Source organism: Dunckerocampus dactyliophorus, chromosome 20, assembly GCF_027744805.1.
Source record: "Dunckerocampus dactyliophorus isolate RoL2022-P2 chromosome 20, RoL_Ddac_1.1, whole genome shotgun sequence".
Taxonomy (NCBI): domain Eukaryota; kingdom Metazoa; phylum Chordata; class Actinopteri; order Syngnathiformes; family Syngnathidae; genus Dunckerocampus; species Dunckerocampus dactyliophorus.
This window is the reverse complement of record NC_072838.1, coordinates 9277938-9297767: the sequence shown is the minus strand read 5'-3', so window position 1 is coordinate 9297767 and position 19830 is coordinate 9277938. Positions and strand designations below refer to the sequence as shown.

Below are 19830 nucleotides of genomic sequence, written 5' to 3'. Positions count from 1 at the left end.
AGCTCGGGCAGGAAGTAGTGGAAAGGAGAGTTGATTTTTGCTTTTTCCACGGGGCTAACGCATTCATACAAATGCAGTTAGAGTGAGTAAGTGAAAGAAACCGAGTACCGTGCGAGTCCCGTCTCAGTAAAAAACCTGCAAGTTTTGAACGACTGATTCATGACTCGAATATCTCTACTTTTGAGTACCGTTTTTTTCTGGAGTTTCAGTTACTTTTTTTTCATAGCTTGGCTGGTTCTGGGACTTACATATGAATAATATATATAATTTAACTTCACGTGTCTGCTTTTAAATGAGAGTGGCTAAAGTTTGGTGACACCTGGTGGCCGCAATAATTCATTGAGTTGAGCTTGTGATGCAGTTAGGCACACAAATTGAATGACACAGCGCACACCGGAAGCTTTTTGTTGCAGAATACTTTCCACTACGCTTCTGCCTATGTGTCTGTAAGTAATGTGCAACTATAATGATGTGATCCCTGTGTGTATTCAGAAATGTGTCATTTAAGTCAGCGGTGTTGTTTAACTAGGACACTACACTACACTCTGGCTTGGAGATTGTAGCTGCTGCGTCAGCCTCTGACTAACTAAATACACTCACGATTTTTTTGTCTGTTTAAGTTCATTTGTGAATACAAAAGTTAAGTTTTGGTATTAAAATACAGCTGTTTGATACGTTTCCACATACCGGGATACGTCCAAACAAACAAAAAAACCAAAAGCTTCATCATAAATACCGACTCATGGGCCACTGCTACTTCAGTGTTTTTTTTCCTTTTCATGATGCATTTTTGTGTGGTACCTTTGACCTCATATGAGCCATCAATCTTTGCTCTGCAATAAAATTAGTTTCGAAGAGAGCTGTGAATCCGGTTAAAAATATATGAGTAACCCCACATTTAATAAGCTACTTGTTGACCCATGACACGCCGCAGCTGCATGAACAAATTCGGCCTGTTTATGCGCAGCTGACCCCAATAGGGAGGCCGCAATGAGTAATAATTTCAATTTATCCTTTCCCACGACGCCCTGCAGGTTTTGTTTAGGACTTCAACACACGCAAAAGCAAATGTGGCTGACCAAGTTGACAGCGCTGCTGACTGTCAGTGTACTAATGAGCAACAGCCACTCAGGGGATGTACTGTACAGGCTGGGGGGAAAATGGTGCAGAATACGAAGGAACCAGTTGATACACGAAGGCGTCGCGCTTTATTGGAGATGACTTTTGATGTTGCCTTATCGCCTCGCTCGCTGACAGCTGTTTGATGTTGCGCTCATCACCTTCCCTGCCCTCCTCTGGTCTCTTCATCCCGACTTTGTGTGTGTTTGTCGATCACCGTCTCTCTTTTCCCTTCTTTTCATTTGACGTCCACTCTTCAGTGCGGTCTGCTTTCAGGCTTTATAGGTCACATTTTTTTTTAAAAAATGAATTAAAAACACAGCAACGGCAGCAGCCAAAACTGTTGAGATCAAACGCTCTCTCTGGCCTCCCCCTGGGGGGTCTCCCACATGTGCGTTTCATCCGAGAATAGACCTGCTGAAGGACAGATTCACAAATGGGAATACTTGGGTGCATGTGTGTGTGTGTGTGTGTGTGTGTGTGTGTGTGTGTGTGTGCGCTGGAAGCCCCAGGTTACAAGGTCATAGCGATAATCCAAGTCCAATCCAGGTCCCTGAAAATGGAATTGCACCCTGGAGCTCATGTGAGTCCTCCTCTGACTCAAGGGTGAGTCGCCTAACAAAGGGATTCTCAACTGGAGGACGGCAGACATTAAAAATTCCATTCGAATATATGTGATACAGTCGTCCCTCGCCTCTTCGTGCTTCGAATTTTGCGACTTCAGTCTTTCACGGTTTTTCAAAAATATATTAATTAATAAATCATGCTGTTTTATGGTTGAATACCCTGGCCTGTTGCATATTGCATGCATATTTAAGCAAATTTTACATACTTTTTGCCTAAACTAAGCCTTTCTAAGTGTAAAAATGGCTAAATGAACTCAAATGCAAATATACATCATTCAGAAGACACATTTAAGGATATGTATTATTCTACACTGGTCACTCGGTGTCACCTACGTCACTGTAATGATTGATAAGACACACAAGCACCAGACTTGATTTCCAGAACAGAATTATCAGGCACAATAATCCCTAATGGGCTACTGTTGTGGCCGTAACCCATGCTAAGCTAAAACTCAACTCTGAACCCCCGACATCACTTCCTGTCCCCATCACCGGAACACATTTATAGCAACACACCCGAGCACGAGTCTTATTTATGTCTTAAATGGCTTGTTTACGCTTATTATGTCCACTATATTGGGTAATACGAGTGTAAAGGTGACTATGGGGGTGTTATCTCATGTCTAGATGGCTCTAAAAAGCATGTCTGGGAGGCCGTAAACAGCTTTTCTATGCTCTAACAGCAAAAATATTCCATTTATAAATAAGAAATCCTACTTTTCGCTGATCGCAGTTGGGTCTGGGACTGTATTTGATTGTCTGGTCTTAGCGCAATTTTGCCATTGAATTTGAATTTATTCATGAATTATTCTGATGCATGCAGTTGCGTCGTGTTATTCCTCGATTCCTGTGTGAGAAGAAGAAAGGAGGGTGTTTTAAAAAAAAAAATGAGGGCGTGAAAACAATGACACTACAAACCAAGTGCGGTGTTCAATGAAAAAAAAGGAAAAATAAAGATTAGATTAGAAATATGACTAAAACGTCATAAAAATAAGTAGTTCATTACTTCCTATACATTTAGAAATGGCTTACTGGTGATAAATGAATGTGTTTATGTTGAATTTGGTGTAAAAAAATCTATACTATTGTGAGTCTTTGTATCTTTTATTCCTTGCAGTTGAGATGATATCATCAGTATCATCAGCGTGTCAGGATGTCTTCCTCTGGTCCTCCAGTTAATATATATTTTTAGTCATGTATAACATTTTCTTAAAAGGCTATTACTATCATTTATTTCTATTTCATAAATATATTGTATTTGTTGTTGTTTTTGGACAATAAAACAAAGCTTTGTGTTATCAGCATCAACATTTTAGCTGGCTCTCTTTACTGTACATCGTGCCCTTTTGCTAATTTTTTCTCATTTTTGCTGGGGATTTTCTGTTTAATTTGATTTCTACAATATGCCGTGGGCCACTAAAAAGAAACAAGCCTAAAAATAGCACTCAAACAGCAAGCTTAACACCACGCTTGCGCCGATGAAAGAATAAGAATAGCACTTAAGACTTAATACATTCCACTGAAGTGCACATGTAATTATGTATATTACTGATTTTAAAAAAACAAATAGAGTACATTTGCTAAACACAAGTGGGTCGTGACTGAGTGATCATTGAAAAATGCTGGTCCCAGGCTGACACCATTTGAGAACCCCTGGCCTAACAGTAGTTTTGCATGAAGAGACGAAGAAAAAGCTTCAAGGCACAGTACAGTACGTGCGAGTTGGCTCGCCCGTGTGTATTTTGGAAAGCTGGCCATACGTTTCTTACCACATTAGTAATTGCCAGTTCTTTTGTGGGCTTGGCTGGTACCGAAATGAAGAGAAAATATACTTTTAAAAAAATCTTGAAAAGTGGTTGAATGAAGAAAAGAAAAGGAGAGGACAGGGAGGCGAGACAGAAGGAGCGGTAGACGGTGCCAAGCCTCGTGGGTTGTGTGCAGATTTGTCCATTCAGCCTCCACGCACACACACCCACACACACACACACCCACACACACACACACACACAGTGTGGCCAAGGGAGCGCAGCAGCCGCCAGAGGAGTTCAGCAATGAGCAAATCTAAAAACAGCGACTACTGTGTCCTGCTTCAGTGTGAGAGCATCAACTTGGGTGGCAAAGGGGGAACTGCAGAAGCAAACACATTTAAACTCCACTCACTAAAAGCCGTAGCACATTTCCCCCTATGGATAAAAGGGTTTGTCGTCTTTGGCTGTTTATGGGCCCCTCTCGGTTTTAAAGGCCTCGGGGCCACATTTTTACACAACACAATATAGGCTGAACACTTGCATTTAACAACTAAGGCGTCTATAGTCAAAATAAAATGGAAAACAATGATAATGTTCAGCATTTTTTGTATGCTGTGCAGTTCCATGCTCACTCAGCTGCGTGTTTGCTGGATAGCACTGAAAATGGGCTTTTCTCCTGTTATAATTTGTGTTTTGGTCACTCTGATGGTGTTTTGTGGTGGATATCACTATTGTTTGTAATTTATAGTGCTCAGTGAAATACTCGGAAACTAACGTTTGTGACTTTTCAGTAGTTTTTTGGTCATACCGGGTGGAAAGCGTAACTACATCTGCATCAGTGTGCTTATAAGACTTGTAAGGTGTAATGAATAATGTCAAACAAAAATAACACGGGTTGTGGCGCGGTCTTTTGCATCGAACATTTACCTGCAAAGACTCCAGGAAGCGGAAGGAGCCCAGGCGTCGACCTCGAGGGACCAAACAAAAGGTGGAGTTGTGGAGCAGCTCCTGGTAATCAAACCTAGACAGGGCAAACAATACATTGACATGCTTCATTATTACAAGTACATACCATACATAATCATCGCAGTTAATTGGCTCCAGACCCGACCGTGATTAGTCAATTTCCACAAAGTAGGATGTCTGGTTTATAAATGGGATATTTTCATAGTTAGAGCATAGAAAACCTGTTTACGACTAGAGCACTCCGAACATGAATTAACAATATAGTAGACATCATAATAATACTAACTGAAGACATGAATAAAACTTGTGTGTTGCTGTTTTTGGGGTGGACAGGAAGTGAAGTCGGGGGGGTTCAGAGTTGAGTTTTAGCTTGTTGTGGGTTACGGCTGCAGTAGTAGCCCCCGTTAGGGATTGTGCCTGTTGTGAGATAATTCAAACCTGCAATAAAAGCCTGTTGTTCTGGTGATCAAGTCTGGTGCTTGTGTGTCTCACCGTCGTCACAAACATTAGAGTAACATTACTGACAACTAGTGACCAGTGTAGAATATTAAATATCACCTTTGAATGTATCTTTATATTTGTATTTTAGTTCATTTAGCCATTTTTAGGCTTGAAAATATGAAAAAATACATAATTTTAGGGCAGATAGTATAGTATACTGTAGTATTGTATAGTATAGTACAGTATTCTAAATGCCCTTACGTGCTCAACAGGAAAAGTGTGAAATATACTTCCCCTATGATGCAGAATTTGACTTTGATGTTTTGTTGTTAAGCAAATTTGCAGCGGCCGGGTCGGAGCAGGAGGGGATAGAGAAGAAGAGAAAGGAAAACAGAGAGGGGAGTGCAGGGATAAGAGGGGGACAAAAAAAGAGAGATACGTCAAATTTGCTGAAATATACACATTTTTGACAGGCCGCATTCAACCGCGAAACAGCATGATTTATTGAATATTTTTGAAAAGCCATGTGTTGAGTGCAAAAACCATAAAAATTCGATGCGCAAAGTGGTGAGGGATTTCTGCTTTTAGATAAAGACGTTCTAATGAATAGCAAACATACAGTACAGATATCTTGGGTATAGCATAATAAAATGTTTTAAAGAAAAAACAAAAAGGCACACAGTAAAATGTGCCTAGCATCCACACAAAAAAGCCAACAACTAAACAAAACAGCAATACAGCACATTTAAGACATAAACCAGGCATCTTAGTCATAACTGCATTACTGCATTACTGCATGTAAAGCCATAAATCACCCAACTTCTCCTTTTCCATCCACAGACACGGTGGCACCACTTCGAGTATATTCAGCCGCTGTCACTTGGGAAAAATATGCTCACAAGCAACTATTGATTTGTCGCTGTAAAAATAAAGTAAAGACTTTTTTTTTTTTTTTTTTTTCCTGCAGCACATATTTCATAGTGCTGCGACGCAAAAAATGCACAACCCCTGCGTCGGTCGTTCCTTCAAGCGCTCACTGCGACAGGTCAGATCAGTAGTTATGTGTAGGAGTAACTACAGTACATACTGGATGGCTAGTGTGGCCCACTTACTGCGTGTTTGTGGGCTTGCCGTTTTTGTTTTTGTGCATGTGACAATGCATGACTGGGGGTCACGCTGTGGTGTGTGAGAGTGTGTGTTCTTTAATGATGGTACGCCTGCCTGCACCTCTCTTTTGTGGCTTGTATGGAGCCGGTAATAATGAACAATGAGATGCCATTGAGAGGCAGTTATCCACAACTGCAAACTAGTAACGATAAGTTTCGGCGGTGCAAAAGTAACTTTAAAATCTCTGGATTGAAATCATGGTGGAAATAACGTCTTGTGTGTATTAGAAAAATCATCATGTAAGAAAATAATAGCTCGCTTTTCAAGTCTTACTGGACAAATAAGTCACGAAAAAATGTAAACACAGTCACTTTGCGGCTCGAATTTCTCAGCATAAATAAATTAGCACAGTTTTCTGGTTGACAGCGGCTTATTATGAGTCCAAAATACGCATATTTGATCAAACTGTACGTATTCTTGGCGTAAATTTCAAGCATAAAAATGGATAAGTGAACGAAAATGCAAATCAGGCATTCAGGAGACGCATTCGAAGTATTATGTAGTATTCAACACTGGTCACCAGGTGTCAGTAATGTTACACTGATTGATGAGACCGCAGGGCTCCAATCACGTTAAAAAAAATGTATTTAGAAGGTCGGAAACAGGTTTTCTATGCTCTAACTACGAAAATATTCCATTTAGAAATAAGGAATGCTACTTCGTGGAAATTCACTTGTCATGGTTGGGTCTGGAACCAATTAACCACAGGGAGTACTGTAATATTACGCAGCAGAGTGACCAAATGCTGGCCAAAGTAATGGCCCAATAAAAACACCCATCACTTACTAAAAAAACAGGACGTTGTGGTAATCAAATATGTGGCAAAGCAAAAGCAAATTCAGGCCTGTTAACATATTAGAATGATTTTATGTGTATGCTTCTCCGTCACGTGGAGACACGTACACGACTAGAGTGAGAGCAACAGTGGTTTCTCCCGCCTTCTTGCCACACACACACACACACACACACCGCACATTGGACTCGCTCTATTTATGTCAAGGCATCGGGCACAGCGTGATACCACTCGGATCAAAGCCGGTGTGTGTGTGTGTGTGTGTGTGTGTTGTTGTTGTGTGATAAGGAAGCTTCCCCCCTTTCGAGCGTATTCCGATCGCTTCCACTTAGTTTGAACCTCTCCTGGCTTTAGCTATGTTGGCTTGTTTTACATTGAATGGTTTTTCATTCATTGTGTGGCTGACTATTAAATAGATATCGACTGGGCGGAATGCAATGGGAGGCAACAGAGGCGTGGTGGGGGGTGGGGGTGGTGGGGGGGGAATAAAACAATGTGATTGACAGCAGCTTCTGGTGAGTTGATCTTCATGTCGCTTTCTTTAAAAGGTCTTGTTTCAATAGAGAAGGAATGTGTTTGTGTATCCACGTACAGTATGTGTGTATGTGTGTGTGTGTGTGTGTGTGTTTGAGAGTGAACTTAAGCACGGTTGACCAAGTGTATGGATTAGCTGCCACGACGCTAACAGATCACTGTCGATACTTTGGCCCGACTCATGTGCAGCTCATTGAGCATCGTCTTTACAATGGCAACACACACACACACACACACATTCTAATGGGGGTGCATTTTTCTTGTGTGGACCAGCCAAAGTGTCTACGCCATAAATTGTTTTGGGAGTTTTGAACTACTAATTCGGACGTGTTACTGTAACCGATGCACCGATATCGAACAGCTGCTATTTCGCTCATTGTGACGTGATGTTTTTCAAACGAGTCGTGCGTTTTTTTGTTTGTTTTATTTTTTTTTTTTTATTCATTCAATCCCAGCCATTTTTCAAAAGACATCCACTTCAGAACCGGACATTTTAGATGACTTTGACTGATTGTTCAGGGCAAACCGAATATTGTGTTGCATGGTTATGTCAACGTTTCAGGATAGGAGCAGACTTCAACATCGTTGATGTAAAAGGCAGGAACATACAGTACATGTGAAGTCTAGAGTGGTTGCTCGTCGTCCGCATCGTTAAACGCTCTTTCAAAGCTAAATTAAAATTGGCTGACATATTTGAAGTTTTTTTCAAAATAGTAACGCAATAATTACTTTCCAACCTTTGATTATCGCAGTTAATTGGTTCCAGATCCGACTGCGATAATTTAATTTCCCCAAAGTAGGATCGGAATGGAATATTTTCGTCGTAAGTTTTCGTGGTAAGATAGTTTACCTCGTAGGTAAGTAGAATCGATGGTGGACAGGAAGTGACGTCAGGAGTTCAGAGTTGAGTTTTAGCTTGTTGTGGGCTATGGCCCAAAACAGTAAAGCGGCGTTTACACTTGCATGCATTTTGCCTCCTCATTGTCCCGCAATTTGTCGTGGCGATACGTGGAATTTATTTATGGCACGCTTGAAAAAGTGTGAAGACAAGTTTGCTCACTTCTGTTTACGCGTAAATTAAGCACACAATTCGTGACCAAAAATGGTGTGCATTGGCACGAAATGACCGCATGACTTCTTTCCACGTCGTCAAGTAGTGTTTACGTCCGGTGCGCGATAATAGTACCCACGACACGCATTGTTCCCGCATCGGTATGCATTGCCGCCACCACTTGCCGCATCCGTGAAGCAGTCGTGGCATTATTTGTGTCCTTCTGCGTCCCGCGTGACGCCACGCAACAGCAGTTATTACCCCGAGCTTCACTAATTCCTCTCCGCAAGGGACCTACAAGATATTCAACTCCAGAGAAGAAAATCGTGCAATAAAGAAAAGTAAGTCTATATTTTCTCGCACCTGCAGATAGAGAATGTGCAAAGAGCAGGAAGGAGGCAATAAACGAGGAAAAAAAAAAGAGACGGACCGTGTGGGAGAGGGAATTGCTGACTAGAAGACATCACTTTGGGAATTATGATTAGTTATTAACAGAAAATTACAAGAGCCAAGACGCTACAGAAATTTTTTTTGCACTTTTTTTGTGAAAGTAGCTAGTATAACTAATTGTTTGTTTGTTTTTTTTTTGCTGGTGGCTTTGTCAATAGAGAGTATAATGTTCATTACATGCATGCATTTGTGTGGCCCTGCTTTTTCGTTCATTTTAAAAACATAATCCTGAATAATGTGGTTTTTTTTTTTGTTACCGGACATGCCACATTGTTTAAAAAAAATACAAAAATCTGCAAAAAATCTTGAAGCCTACATTCCGCCTTCATTTCTACCTTATCTCCAATGTTCCTTTGCATCTCCATCTCCATCTTTCAATGTCAATAATCAGAAAAGGAGAATTTGCTCAATCTTATCCTGCAGCTGTTATGCACACGAAAGGAAGCCAACTTCCCGTCGCTTGCCCTTGTAACAGATGGACAGATACGCCACCTCCTTCAAACCGCTCCTTCGCATCCATCTTCCGTAGCTCACAATCTCTCAGCTCATGTATATTCAAATCACAACAACTGAAATGCAGACTTAATACCGCGGAGGGAACAAATCCAGATACATAATTGATCAAAATGAAAGAAACAAAAAGAAAGAAAATCACATATTTATCTTTCTTTCTTGTTTGCGCGAGAGCGAGGCTTTTGTGTCTCGACAAGAGAAGCAGGCTCAACTCGCAGAAGGCAGGGAGGCTGTCATCATCGCACAAAGTAGCAGATGTCATACAAACGCATGCGCACTTTCGTTCTCTGCATTGCCAGGAAACTGCTGTCAAACATCTTAAAAAAAACGCTTATCCACTGTTGCGAATTACACCCAAATTTTTATGAGCGTGGTGTTATTTCGGCACATTTCAACATACGGTAATCCCTCGTTTATCGTGGTTAACCGAACCGTGATAAGTGAATTTCTGCAAAGTAGGATTCCTTCGATATGAACGGAATATTTTCTTAGATGGAGCGTAGAAAACCTGTTTACAACTTTCTAAATACAGTTTTTAACATTATTAGAGCCCTCTAAACATGAAATAACACCCCTATAGTCACCTTTACACTCAAATGATAAAAATTGTACACACAACAGAAATTAGGACATAACATAGACTCACATGTTAGCATTGGGAGAGGTCCTTGTTGTTGTTCCAGTTTCTGGACACGAGTACTTCCTGCAGTGGTTATTGTCTCATCAATGTAGGATAATGTAACATTACAGACACCTAGTGACCAGTGTAGAACACGAATAGCACTTTCAATTTGTTTTCTGAATGCCTTATATTTGTAATCTACATCATTTCGGCATTTTCATGCTTGAAAATGCTCAATTTAGGCCGATAAATACGTAAGATTTGCTTGAATATGCATGTTTTTTGATGAATAGGCCATCGGCCACAAAACAGCGAGGATTTATTAAGTCATCGTTTATGTTTTGAAAAACTGCGATGACGTGAAGCCGCGAAATTCGGAGCACAATGTGGCGAGGGACGACTGTCATTCAAACGACACACTCCGCAAACAAACTGAAAATCCCACACTCAAAAGCATAACATTTTGGAAAAAGGTACTCCTCACACCGTCTCTTTTAGGGTGTACTCACAATATGCTGATTGTGCCGCACTTGGGCCCACTTCACACCTAATGACTAGTGTGTGTCAGATCCGCTCAAGTTTGGGACACTTGGGACACACACACACGCCATTGCTCTGCCACTATTGGCCAGGGCGAACAGATTCTTAACTCATTCGATACCAGCCTTTTTTCAAAAGACAACCCCTGCAGCACCGTTCATTTTAACAGATTTTGACTGATCTCTCAAGGGTTCTATGGCGATGTAAAGAAAAGAAAGATCAGACTCCAGTCTTTCATAAGACAAAAACGTTTGTTTCCCCCCTTTTTTCCGTTCTTTAGGAATCAGCAGTAGAACATAGGTAAGTTTCAGGAAAATATCAGTTCCTGACTACAAAAGGGAGGAAACCAGCTTTTTGTGAAAAGATACATTTCAAGCATAACTTTCACTTTGACACAAATATCTTGCTTTTGTGACAGCTCAAATGTTTAAACAGCTACTGTATACTAACATAAACAATACAAAAAGGGGTCGTTTTACATCAAAATAACAATTTCATTGCAAATATAACACGTTTTCACATTTGGAACTGAACTATGTGTGTGCATGTGTTAAAATTTCCCTACAATGCGTAACCTTCTGCACGCTACACTCCTCCACGCTCTCTTACTTCCTCCTTAGTGTTATGTGTGATTCTTCCATTCACGTGATCCCTGCCGAGCTCTTATCAAATGCAGTTCTGCCACCTTGCGGCCGTTTTTAATGGCGTAAAATTGCTCTGAAGTGAAATGCATTAGCGCGGAGTTGCGTCATAACCTTTTTTTGCCTCTCGCGCAAAAAAAATGTAAAGGACGTATAAATACGTTGGTGGGATCGGGCGTTTGGGTTTATAAAAACGTATAAATACGTCCTTGTTATTGAATGAGTTAATAAAGACTACAGTTGAGCTCCACTTCAGAGATTTTACTTTGAAGCACTATAAATCTGAACAAACAGAAATAAGGCATGGCCTTATATACAGTAAGATACAAATAATTTTCTCTGTGACATTCAACATCAACAAAATGCATTCTCATATCTCAATGCTAATTGAAATGGGCTGGCGATGAGCAATTTACATGGCGATTTCAAACAACTCCAAATATGACAGCTAAATAGATTTAAATGTACATTTCACTTAAACAGATGATGCATGATCAGAATAGTGATGGGTCGTTTGCGGACAAAATGGCTCATATCTTTCGTTAAAGTTAAAAAAAAAAAAAAAAAAAAAGACCGAGTGCAAAACTTGTCATGCACGAGTGTCCTGTGGTGGCACAGAACCGGGGAAGTTTAATACGACTAAACTCATCGCGCATTTGAAGCAGTATCACACAGGAAACTCCCATGGGATGACATTAGCCATAACAGAAGATGACCAGCCCCTGTCCTGGTGGGCAAAGTCGGGTTTAAATGCTTAATTCAGCACCTCGAACATCACCGTATTATACCTAGCATCACTGCATCGTGGATAGAACTATACCGTCCATGCTTAAAGAGGTAAATGGGTCGGTTTTTCCTCATACCTACTGTTGCTGATTATTGTTGTCTGGGTAATATCACTTGATCAAGATTTTTCCAACAGTCCAACACTGCAAAATAAGTAATAAAATGATGTATGGTACGTGCTGATATCGTACTGATATCAGCATCGTCCGGAAGTGAAGAAGTTGTAGCGCGACACCCCTCGTTTACCTACCCCTCATCACTTTAAGCAACAAAAAAAATCCGTTTGGGAGCCGAAAGAGCCGACTGTTCCCGTCACTAAATAAGAATAACATACTTTCAGGCATTCGTCTTCTACAGCTCAACAAGACACAGGCCTGGCACACTGCACTCCGTGGCAGTAGCTACTTCCTGAAAAAATGAAAGAAGGCGCGAAAAAATAATTAAATATAAATTGAGAACCACTGATTTTAGGTAGAAAAGAATCTAAAAAAACACCTCGTTTCTCCGGAATTCTTGGGATTGATCGTGTTTAGAAGTGTTAAACAATGGTCAGTCGTCACTAAATGAGAAAAAGACTTGTTCACACACACATTTCCTCCTCTGCAGAGTGTGTGTGCACGGCCACTCTTCTTTATCGGCCTTTCTCCCTCCATCTCTTATTAATTACACACAGAACAAAAGGGACTAAGCTCTCTAATCTGAATAGATACAACCAGCTGATCCCTTAACGCTGTTACTTATACCTCAACCCAGCACTCGCACACACGCACACGGAGCCGTCAGCAAAACATAAATATGCACGCAAGACGAAGATGTTATTCTTCAAACACAAAAGGGACTGTAACACAGTTTGTTTTCCCCCAAAAATGTAGACCAGGATCACAAGTGCACATTGATTTACTGCCAAAATGCGAGTTTTATGCAGATTACCGCAACATTAAATACTGCAATCTAAGTAATTCCAGCCTGGTTTATCAAAGTGCTTTTTCGTAATCTATTTAAATGTTGCTTTATTTTGACTATAACATTTTTTTTCATGTTAATCCTAATGGATTACATATAAACCACTTACTGCACAAATGCTCTGAAAAGGAGTACAGGAAGCTGGGAGATTACATTTGGCTTATTATATTTGTACCTGAAATACTGCATATTAATGTGGTGGTCAGCTCCGTGGAGTCACTGCCTGAGTGGGTGCCACAAGCCTCATCATGCAGCGTCGTTTAGTTATATATAGAAATGGGAGCACAGCTGTCTCTCCATTAGGCTAAAAGCACAGCGGTACACTAACTTGGACCATGAAATCATCGGAGCATTTGCTCCTCTGTGACGAAGGAGGAGAAAGTTGGAAGAGGATGAGTTTGGAATATTTAGGAGCAAGAGAGAGAGCAGTGGGGGTGAAGGACACTGGGACAAGTCGGGTTTGGCTTGGAAAGTCTGCTGTTTTAACTCTGGAGTTATGTATGAGATGAGAAGACTAGGGTCAATGTTGGGAAATGGGGGATCTATCGTCTAAATGGCCGGCAACACAAGCGAGTACTTTTTTTTGCCTTGCCTCCAGTTAAGCATGAGTGCTGTGGGCACTGGGGAGCTGCGGTTCACTGAAGGATCGCGACATTCTAAAAGCAGGGCATGATTCCCCCCCCACCCCCCCGACCCCACCCTGGAAACTGGGCCACATCGCAGTTTTCCAACATGATAATGAGCCCAAACACGCCTCCGAGATGACAAGCTGCCTAGCTGGGGAGGGTGAAGGTGATGTCCCTCCATACCTGACCCCAGCGGAACAGCTGTGTGGCATCCTCAAGGAAGGTGGAGGAGCGCAGGGTGTCCAACATCCATCAGCTCCTTGAGGTCATCATGGAGGAGCGGGAGAGAATGAAGGCATGCCCAAGAGGATGAAGGCCGTGCAAGATAACAATGGCGCTCACGGTAAATGTTGACAGTGACATGAACTCAATTTGTGAGGTGTACTCACTGTGTTGCCAACTATTTAGACAACAACGGCTGTGTGTTGACTTATTATTAGACGACAGTAAATTTATACCGCTTTCCAAGGCGCACACAGACTACTTTAAATTATATCCAAGGTTTTTTTACATTTAAATTTAAATTATATAATTTTATGTATTTTTTATGTTATATCCAAGTTTTTTAAATATTTTACATTGATTCCGTTTTATTTATTTATTTATTTTTAGTTATATCCGAGTTTAATTTCCATAGCATTGTCCCTTGAGAAGATACATTAAAATGGTTGCTAAATGTGAGTGTGCGCACTCACTTCTGTGAAATACTGGATATGCAGCGTGTTCGCATACAGAAGGGGTGTCCAAAGTGCAGCCCGGGGGCCGGCAGCTTGCTTTTTGTTTGGCCTGTAGCACATTGTAGAAACAAATTAACCCCCCCGCTCAAAAAAACCCAGCATAAATGGGAAAAATAGAGCAAAAAGGCTCAAATGTAAAGAGAAGATGCTGAAATGTTGACAAACCTTTGTCTTTAAATATATACTGTATAAAGTTTTTTTTTTTTTTTTTTTTTACCCTTTATACAGAATTTTAAAATACATAAAAATATCAAAGTGGGCCCCATGCATCCTTTGATTTTCAGTATGCGGCCCAAAGAAAGAAAATAGCTCGATATGGCCACGGAGCGAAAAACAAAGCCTGACATACAGCAAAGAAATAAGGCAGCGCTTGAACTCCTTGCAAGAAGATTGAGTGAACAAACTAGAAAATGTGCGCCGCTTGCTCGCTCGCCTCCCCCAGCATGCAGTATATGTCTGCTGCAAGTCTAGCGTGACTGATCTGAAATCAGGTTTTCTGCCTATAAATATAGAGGCGAGCGAGGCACCGACTCTTCCACTTTTCCCGCACTGTGTGGGTGCACGGGCCGCAATCTTGCTTTCATTTTCCATTACAGTTGGATGCTAGATTCCAGTACGTCTTAAAGTGAAGAAGGTGGAGGCTTGTCGTGAGACCTTTCCCTCCGCTCCATTAGCTATGATGTAAGGTAGGGAGGCGATAAGGAGGGAAATAAAGGTGGAACGAGCAGTGCCTCAAGATGGTCTTTTTTGGGTGAGACAAGAGAGGAATTTTTTGTCGTGAATTTACACATCAATGGCAGCTTTTTACTCCCCCCTCGTCATTCCTGTGTAGCCGGAATGGTGCAAACCTCCCATCTTAAGAAATAATCCACTCTGCGATGCGTGTGCATGGAAGTGCATGTGTTGGTTTGCTGACAATTGCCAGATTTAGGTTCAAGTCGCGAGACAAGCCAACTGGCAACGCAGCGGGAAGCCGGTTGAAAACACACCGAAAGAAATCCCATCACTTCAAGGCGCGTCTTCGGAGAAGCGGACTACGATTATAACTTGAAGAAGCAATTTCAGCAGGAATTGCGTGTGAATGCTGAAGAAACTGAAGTGATATCCTAGAATCGCGTCAAAATGTATTCACACACTGAGGATCGAACCAACAACCATTAAGGTTGGGAGAAAACCACTTTACAACCTGAGCCCTGCCGCCATGAAAAGAATAAGCAGAAGGTTACATGTAATGTTAAATGTAAAATTAATTTCCAATATGGGACGACACTGAAAATGTCCATTCATTCTCAATGGGGGAAAAAAGTGTCACCGAAAATATTGGTTTGTGGAAAGTCCTGTTTAGATTGCCCAAATGCCCTGAATGAGCTGGCTAAAAACAGAATGTTGGAGAGTAAAAATATAGACTGAATGTTGTAATGATTACAAAAGGATCGAGGATCGAACCAGCAACCATCGGGTGAGGAAACAACCACTCCACCGCCTGAGCCATGCCACCCTGTAGAATAAGCCAAATGTTACAATCACAGAAAACGACCTGAGCGATGCCACTGTGCACAGAATAAGCGGAATGTTACAGGTAATGTTCAATGTTAGCTTAATTTCCCAACGTAGAGGGGCGCCAAATAGATTGCCCATTCATTTTCAATGGGAAAATTGTCACAGAAAATATAAAATTACAGTACATGTGGGATTTTTTTGGGGGAAAGTCTTGATACATAGCTAACGTGCCCCGAGCTGAACATTGATGTTGGATTGGTTGACAAGTCAGTGCACAACAAATGACAAATTATATTACATTACAATCATAACACAATTCAAATGAAAACAATCATGCTCCAGCATGTGCCTGAGGGGGCGCCAATAGTGTTTGTATGCCCAATCAGTGGCGCCCCCTCAAGTGTACTAACCACTTTTCGAGCTACAGACAACACCGTCACATCAGACAAATAGTCCACTGCCTTCAAAGCGCTGAGTAAATATTGCTACGTATAGACAAGCAGCTGCACGAAGCAGCAGGGACGGACACACCTATACACAGGTGGCGTTTCAATGGGTAAAGCTGCCATGCTGCAGCTTCTTTTGAAGTCACCTATGTGGGAACGTTTGAGACTATTGGCTCACTGGAGAATGTGAGTGTGTGGCAAATCAGTGGAATGCATGCCCGACCCTTCAAGCCCTCAAAGACCAATACCTGCTACTATAAAAGGCCACAATTAGTTTAGGGCAATGTTTGTTGAAAAGCAAAACAATTTTCCCAGGCTAGAACCATTTTGTTCCTCATTTTGTTGCTTAATGAAATCTGTGTCACAAGAGATTTCCCGCCGGCCTGTAAAAAGACTGGATCTAGTTTTGGGCTTCAGGCAGCGCTGACCTCGTGTTTTACGATCAACGGACGGCGGTTTGTTCTATGGAGCCACCTCTAAATAGAGTTGCTATTCATATAGTCCTCCCATTTATCATAAAATGTCATTGTAGCAAGAGGGCCTCAGTCTTTCCGCTGCTTTGACTGTACAATACAGTGGAAACTTCCGGATTAATATGTTTCAAATGGTCCATCTAAAACAGAAACATACAAAAACTGAAAAACGGGTTCCCATAAGAGACGATGTAAAGCCAATCAATCTGTTCCAGACACCCCAAAATGTCACAAACAAAACGCCTTTAAAACAGAACAACTACTGTATTGTTTTATATGCAGAAGACCTTCCAGTTCCCAGCCATTTTTCAAAATTCAACCCCTTCAGTACCGGCCATTTTAGACGATTTTGACGTATTGTTCAGGGTGACACGGAATATTGTGTTCTATGGCTATGTAAACATGGAAGCTACCAAAAGAAATATTAGACTCTTTCATCAGAAAAGAAAGTTTGTTTCTACCTTTTTCCGTTCTTTAGTAATCAGCAGTAGAAGATAGGTAAGTTTTATGAGCTATTTTTATCAACACCATGAACTATTTACAATTTCACATTTGGAACTAAACTGTGTGTGTGTGCACGCACGCGTTAAAATTTCCCTACAATGCGTAACCCTCTGTACACTCCACTCCTCCATGCTCTTTCACATCCTCCTTGCTGTCGAGTGTGTTTTTACATGCAAAGGATCCCTGCCGAGCTCTTATCAAATACACTTTTGCCACCTTTCGGCCGTCTTTATGGCTTAAAATTGCTCTGAAGTGAAATGCATTAGTGGAGAGTCACGTCATCACCTCTTTTTGCTTCTCATGCAAAAAATCTTTAAAGACATATAAATACGCCTTCGGGATCGGGCGTTCGGCTTGATAAAAATGTATAAATACGTCTTTGGTATTGAGTGGGTTAAGAACACAGTTGGACTCACGCAGTAACTCAACCAGAGGCGCGCCATTCTGTACGCGAACCGGAAAATGTAATGCTAATGCTAATGCTAATCGAAGTTCCACTGTAAATGCAAATAAATGATAAAAGAACGGGATAAATGAACATTTAACGTCAACTGAATTTGAACCCTTACATGATACCGAACTAAGTGTCTTGAGATTTGGTGTTTGGTCTGTGAGCCGCAATGTTGTGCAAGTACCGACGTTAAATAGAAAAACCGGGGCGCTGGAAAACCGAGGTTCCACTGTACTGTATAATGCTCAAACTCATAAGTTTTGTTCATAAAGTTCAGCGCTGCTGTTGGTTATGTATGCTTCGCAAAATTACTTTAAATCCACTCTCAGAAATACGCGTATGACAAAATTGGTTTTGCTTAAAGTGTAACATGAGTCTTTTTATTGATGCTGCAGAGAATTATGCAGCTTTCAACACGCTTGAGGCCGTCCGTAAGAGGAAAACGAGACCACGCTGTGGGCGCGCTATATATTTTTTTTATAGGAATCGTAAATCAACACCTCAGTCTGTTTGATATAAGGATGTGCTCATCAGCGCTCAGGCATTTTGAAGTCTCAAATCTCACATTTTATTGAAGTTTGCCACTAGTGTTTTACCTACATTTATTAGGAAGGCGTGGGGAAGGGACCTGAAATAGTCATAAATCTTCTGAATGATTAAGTCAGTGCGGTGGTGGTAACTTTCCTAGCTTTTCTCTCGGCAATAGAAGACAAAAAAGAGTGGAAAAGTGTGAAAAGGTGCTCAGACCTGCCCTCCACAATGGGATATGACATTTTAACTCCACTTCTCTCTTCTGTCCATTCATCAATTTTCTATGCCGCTTATCCTCACAAGGGTCGCGGGTATCTGGAGCCTATCCCGGCTGACTTCGGGCGAGAGGCGGGGTACATCCTGGACTGGTCGCCAGCCAATCACAGGGCACATATAGACAAAAACCCATTCGCACTCACATTCATACCTATGGACAATTTAGAGTCGCCAATGAATCTAACATGCATGTTTTTGGAATGTGGGAGTAAACCGGAGTACCCGGAGAAAACCCACGCACAGGGAGAACATGCAAACGCCACACAGAGATGCCCAAGCGGAGATTCGAACCCAGATCTTCCCGATCTCCTGACTGCCACATTTCAAAAATCACGTGTACTGTAATAGCAAGATATCAAACCACATTGTTGTCCAGTACTAAAAATCGCCAAGGAAAATTCCTTTCTATTATTTGCCACATGGCTTTAAAGGGTTTTGCATATTTTGCATCCACACAGAAAACTCTGAGTCACGATAAAGCCTGGCTTAATACCGTCCTGTGAATGTGGACCGTCGTTATGAAACAACCCGTATGACTCATGCATAACCATAAAGTAGAAAAACAAACCATTTGTAACTTTTCCAAGAACTTCAAAAGTAAGATTAAGAGAACCAGAGGCTTAATGGGTATCCCAGAGTGGGCACACCCAGGCCAGGGCTTCATCCCGACCAACCGGGGGGGCTTGCAGAGCCGGAGAACACTGATGCTAATTGTCATTTTTGGAACCAGCCCTAAGACACATTCACATTCAGTAACTTTCACTTCTGTTGCTACACCAATGGGATGCCATTGTTCCTCGGATTATTTCCTCAAGGAACATGAAGAAAAGTACCTCCATTGGGACGGAATATCAGTATTTTTTTTCTAGATCCTGATAGACCAACAACACCACCACAAACTTTCACAATAAATGTACTGTTATGAGCAGAAGACTGACAGCAAAAGTCTAATTTGACTGATTGGTCTGATTGGTACTCACAAAAATTGCGTTGGTAAATTTGCCAGTAGAGTAGATTTTCCCCGCTTTTCACGGTAATTACGTTCCACACCTACCAGTGGCTGGCGAAAATCCATGAAAGTGAAATCACAAATGTGTGGAAAACAACTGTAAACTGAGTTATGCTAAATTCTGCATAAAATATAACAGTAATACATTGATAACTAATTGTTAAGTAGTTTCTACAAGTTGTTTTTTCTTCCGCTACATATATATTCCGACGTTTCGTAGATGTTCGTCATTTTCCAGTATAGTGTGTCGTTAGCATCATTAATATGTTCCAGAATGTCCGACTAACCTGAACATTCTCGATTTTTCCCATAACAAA

At 41.3% G+C, this 19830-nt stretch overlaps 1 protein-coding gene across 1 annotated transcript in view; it reads right to left on the bottom strand.

Moving 5' to 3' along the window:
• ext1c (exostoses (multiple) 1c) overlaps positions 1-19830 on the bottom strand; it is an 87765-nt gene that overhangs the window by 15364 nt on the left and 52571 nt on the right. Inside the window, exon 3 of the mRNA XM_054763029.1 lies at positions 4421-4514. Within this exon, the coding sequence (XP_054619004.1) occupies positions 4421-4514 (94 nt within the window). The remainder of the gene's footprint in view (positions 1-4420; positions 4515-19830) is intronic.